Source organism: Caenorhabditis briggsae, assembly GCF_000004555.2.
Source record: "Caenorhabditis briggsae complete genome, chrII, whole genome shotgun sequence".
NCBI classification, from domain to species: Eukaryota; Metazoa; Nematoda; class Chromadorea; order Rhabditida; family Rhabditidae; genus Caenorhabditis; species Caenorhabditis briggsae.
In genome coordinates this window covers 1,255,875-1,261,101 of record NC_013486.2, presented here as the reverse complement: position 1 = coordinate 1,261,101, position 5,227 = coordinate 1,255,875, and the positions used below count along the sequence as shown (strand labels likewise).

Genomic DNA, 5,227 nt, shown 5'->3' with positions numbered 1-5,227 from the left:
GTTGCGAAATGACCGGTTCTAGAACGTCTCCTAGGACCCGAAAATCGTCTAGAACCAATAGAAGGCTCAAAGTTGCTAAAAAAACCCAATTTCGGGGTCAAAATCGTCCAAAACTGGTTCTGAAGCGTCACAGTTGCGAAACGTCCTGGGGCCCGAAAATCAGTTTGAAGGCTCAAAATTGCTCGAAAATCTGACTTTTAGCGTTAAAATTGCTAGAATCTTCGGAAAACGGTTCTAAAGAGTCTGGGTTGCGAAATGACCGGTTCTAAAATGTCACAGTTGCGAAACGTCCCGGAGCCCAAAAATCGAATTCTACGCTCAAAATTGCTCGGAAATCTGATTTTTGGGGTTTTAATCATCCATAACCGTCCAAAATGGTTCTGAAACGTCATGGTTGCGAAATGACCGGTCTCAGAACGTCCTGGAGTCCAAATAGTCGTCCAAGGCCGTTTCTGGAGTCAAAACTACTCAAAAATCCCATTTTTGGAGTCTGAATCGTCTAGAAATGGTTTCAGAACGTCATGGTTGCCAAATGATCGGTTCTAGAACGCCCTGGTGTCCAAAAATTGTCCAGAACTCATTTCTAGGCTCCAAATAGTAGAAAATACCATTTTCAAGGTTCAAATCGTTTTAAAAACGGTTCTAAAACGTCCGGTTCTTGACAGTCACAGTTGCGAAACGTCCTAGGACCAAAAAATAAAATTTCTGAGCTCAAAATTGCTCGGAAATCTGATTTTTGGGGTTTTAATCGTCCAAAACCGTCCAAAATGGTTCTGAAACGTCATGGTTGCGAAATGACCGGTTCTGGAACGTCCTGGAGTCCAAAAAGTCGTCTAAAACCTATGTGTATGCTCAAAATTGCTCAAAAGCCCAATTTTCGGGCTCTAAGTCGTCAGGAAACGGTTCCAAAACATCCGGTTCTAAAATGTCACAGTTGCGAAACGTCCTGTAGCCGAGAAATCGAATTCTAAGCTCAAAATTGCTCAAAATTACTAGAATCTTCGGAAAACGGTTCCAAAGCGTCCGGGTTGTGAAATGTCCGTTTCTGGAACGTCCTGGGGTCCAAACAGCTCGGAAATCCCATTTCTAGACACGAAATCGCTCATAAAACTAATTTTTGGGGTTAAAATTGTTCAAAAATAGTTAAAACGTCCTAGGCTCAAAATAGCTAGAAAACCCCATCTTCGAGGTCTAAACCGTTGAAAATGGTTCTAAAACGTCCGGGTTGCGAAATGACCAGTTCTAGAACGTCCAGGAGCTCAAAAGTCCCATTTTCGGGCTCGAACCCCTTCAAAAAGCCATCTCTAACCCGTAGTGTCGTCCCTCGCCATATTCCAAATCCATCCCAAATGGGCGGTCTCATCCTTGGCGACCGTCCACGTGTCCTCCACACCGTTCCTCACATTCTCCAGATCCCACAGACGTATCGTTCGGTCCCGCGAGCCGGATAGACAGAATTGTTTGTGCTGTTGCTCAGTCTTGAATAGCAGCACCGAGTCTACAGTAGCCGAGTGGCCAAGTGCCACGTGCACCGTCTGCGTCTCCCAGTCTCTGAATCTCGAACGGGCGGTTCGCATTGAGTGGAATGAGCGTTTGGGTTGGTAGTTGGGATGGGACACTTCGCATTCCGGTTGATGGACCAGGTGTTCGGTACGCTGGAAGCGGAAGAGATACAAATTTAGTGTAAAGGGATTACTGTAGATGTCTTTTTGAATTACTGTAGCTTCGAAAACCCAAAATTTCAAAAATTCGAAAAAAATATGACTGTAGCTGTTTTCGGATTACTGTAGATACTCTATTTTCCAGGTTTTTGGGTTACTGTAGGTTCTAGGGTTACTGTAGAAGCTCTTTTTTATCTGACTTTGGATTACTGTAGCCTTTTTTATTACTGTAGATAATTGGGTTACTGCAGCTTTCTAGATTACTGTAGATCCTCAATTTCTCATTTTTAGATTACTGTAGCTTTTTTTTCGGGTTACTGTAGCTTCAAAAAACCCAAATATTTCACGATTTTTTTGTCGAAAGTTGATGTTTTTTTTTGCGTTTTTATGGCCTAAAATTTCGAGTATTGGTGGCCTAGAAATCCCGAAATTTTGAGATTTTTGGTCCTAGGCCGTTTTCGACCATTTTTAGGCCATTTTTAGGCTAATTTAGGTCATTTTAAGCCATTTTAAGGCTTCTAAAAGATATTTTCAGGCTATTCTAGGCCATTTTAAAGCGTTTTTCATAATTTTCAGGTAAAAAATCATGGTTTTTGTGTCATTTTTCATGATTTTTGGGTCATTTCTCATCATTTTTGGGTCATTTTTCATTTTGCAATCCTCACAATTCTCCGGCTCCAAAACTTGTCATCGTTGAGGATGGTGTTGAATCTTTGACACACCAACGGAATCTCAGTGATCAATTTTCGATTTGGGAGGTAGGTGAATAGTTGACAGAGGAGTTCGGATGGTAGGGAGGCCAATTCTGGGGTGTTGCCGGCATCAGTTGTCATAGATAGAGAGAGCTGAAAATAGGTGCAAAATGGCTTAAAAATTGGGGACATAGGGGAGAGAAAAATGGAAATTCGAAAAAATTGGAAATTTGAAAATTTGCAGAATAGTTGAAAAAATTCAAAAATTTCAGAAAATTGAAAAAATCCGAAATTTTTCCAAAAATCCCAATTTTTGAAAAATTTCGAAATTTTGGAAAAATCTGAAAATTGGACATTTTTTGAATTTTCAGAAAATCCAAAATTTTGAAAAATGTTGAATTTAAGAATTGGGAAGTTTTTTTCAATTTTTTCAGCAAAATTCAGAAAAACTCAAAAATCTCAAATTTTTCGAAATTTCAAAAAATCCAAATGTTCGAAAAATACGAAAATCGCAAAATTCAAAATATAAAAAATCTGAAAGTTGGGAAAAATCGAAATCTGAAATTTCAGAAACATGGAAAAAAAATTCCAAAAAATCTGAAAATCAAAAAATTTCAGAAATTCAAAAAAATTTGAACATTTTCGGAATTTCAAAAAAATCGAAATTTTCGCAAAAAATTCAATAAATCTGAAAATTGTGAATTTTTTGAATTTTCAGAAATATTCAAATAAATCAAAAAATAAAATAAAATACCGAACAATCCAAAATGCACCAAATTTTTGAAAAATTTCCAGAAATTTCAAATTTTCCAAAACATGGGAAACTTGAAATTTTCAAAAATTCCAATGTTCGAAAAATCCGAAAATCGGAAAAATCTAAAATTCCAAAATCGGAAAATTCTGAAAATTTCAAAAAATTCAAATTTCCAAAAATTCGAAAAAATCAATAATTTTCAAAAATTGGGAAATTTCGAAAAATCTGAAATTTTCGATTTTTCTGGAATTTCAGAATTTTTACGATTTTCAGCTGTCTATGATCATAGACAGCTGGAAGTCGTTGAAAATTTCAAAAAATCGAAAAATTTGAAAAAAAAATCTATAAATCAATAAAAATGAGATATATTGAATTCGGGTCTTAAAACCGATGGGACATTGAGAATTCCAAAAAAAAAACGAAAACTTTATTCTGTGTAACAACAAAAAAGAAGGAATCTATCTAGGTCACAAAGCATATTTAAAAACCAAAAAATCAATAAAAAAATCGATAATCCATCTCAATCACCACATGGCTCTCTGCACGCCGGACAACGCCGATCGATCGGCGAATCGACGGAACAGATGACGACTCAGTCGATACGGCTTGATCTTTCCACGTTGACGTCCTGTGAATTGACACATATTCAGAATCAGACGGGGATGATCGTAACGACGGGCCTTCTGCATCTTCTCGGCCGCTTCGTCACGAATCGCTTGTGGGAGGATTGTGTTGAATTTGATGGCTTTTAGACGCATTCGATCCGCGCCCACTTCCTGGAAGAACATTTCAGAAGTGGATTACTGTAGTTTTTGGGTTACTGTATTTTTCAGGATTACTGTAATTTTCGGGATTACTATAGTTTTAGGTTACAGTAGCTACTCGGATTACTGTAGCAACTCGGATAACTGTAGTTCTCAGAATTACTGCAGCGTTTCGTTTTATGTTATTGTAGCATTTTGAGATTACTGTAGAATTTTCAGAAAAAAAGAAAGAATCCCTGAATTTCAAAAAAATGTTATTCAAAAACTTTGACGTCTTCTGAATTCCCAGAAACGCAATTTTCTGAAATTTTCACATCGTTAACCGTCGTTCTCATGCGATTTCAGACATTTTGATACCCATATTGCCCTAGTTTGAGAATTTTCGGATTCAGAATTCAGAAGACGTCAAAAATCAGAATCTCACCAAACTAGGTCGATATGGGTATCAAAATGTCGGAAATCGCACGAGAAAGACGGTAAACGAAGTGAAAATCTCAGAAAAATGCGTTTTCGGAATTCCGAAGGCATCAAAGATTTTTCGAAAAAAGTTTTTTTCAACAAATTCAGAAATTTATAGGTTACCTGCACTTGTTGCCGCCGCTTGACATCTCTCAACTGACGCCAACTCGCCCAGAATGTCATTCGTTTTCCGGTTTTCCACCATTCTCGCTCCACATATCTGAGCAAAAGGGACATGTATGCATTGGTCATAGGAAATGGAGACGAAGGGGGAAATGGGGGTATACTGAGGCACGACTCTTTTTGTAAGAGTGGGACCAAGCCTAAAGATGGCCAACTTACAATGGATACTGATCCAATTTCAGCGTGGTGATCGCTTTGGATGAGTACGGTTGGGTGAGGCGTTGGGTCTTCGTTGGCTTTCCAGAATCCTCGACGACTTCTGCATTCTCAGCAGCAGCAGCGTCGGCTGCTGGAGAAGCAGCTGCTTCTGGAGCCACCGTGGACAGGAATCTGGAATTCAAAGTCTTTTGTGGATTACTGCACTTTTCGAAACATTTTGGCTCGAAAAAGCAATTTTTCAAAAAAAAAACTTTGACGTCTTCTGAATTGCGAAAACGCAATTTTCTGAAATTTTCACATCGTTAACCGTATTTTTCATGCAATTTCTGACATTTTGATACCCATATAGACCTAGTTTGGTGAGATTCTGAATTTTGACGTATTCTGAATTCGGAATCCAAAAATTGTCAAACTAGGGCGATATGGGTTTAAAAATGTCGGGAATCGCATGAGAAAGAGAGGTAACAAAGCGAAAATTTCAGAAAATTGCGTTTTCGGATTTCAGAAGACGTTGGAATTTTGAAAAAAAATTTAATTTTACATCTTCTGACATCC

The 5,227-nt window shown here is 38.1% G+C and overlaps 2 protein-coding genes across 2 annotated transcripts in view; both read right to left on the bottom strand.

Annotated features, from left to right (window-relative positions):
* CBG20219 overlaps window positions 1-2,494 on the bottom strand; it is a gene marked incomplete at both ends in the record, with an annotated part of 6,192 nt that extends 3,698 nt beyond the window's left edge. The window contains 2 exons of the mRNA XM_045241721.1: window positions 1,310-1,655; window positions 2,384-2,494. Of these exons, the coding sequence (XP_045096980.1) occupies window positions 1,310-1,655; window positions 2,384-2,494 (457 nt within the window). The remainder of the gene's footprint in view (window positions 1-1,309; window positions 1,656-2,383) is intronic.
* A 1,137-nt stretch (window positions 2,495-3,631) lies between these two features.
* Cbr-mrps-14 overlaps window positions 3,632-5,227 on the bottom strand; it is a gene marked incomplete at both ends in the record, with an annotated part of 2,049 nt that continues 453 nt past the window's right edge. Inside the window, 4 exons of the mRNA XM_002629794.2 lie at window positions 3,632-3,883; window positions 4,454-4,616; window positions 4,673-4,875; window positions 4,950-5,084. Of these exons, the coding sequence (XP_002629840.2) occupies window positions 3,632-3,883; window positions 4,454-4,616; window positions 4,673-4,875; window positions 4,950-5,084 (753 nt within the window). The remainder of the gene's footprint in view (window positions 3,884-4,453; window positions 4,617-4,672; window positions 4,876-4,949; window positions 5,085-5,227) is intronic.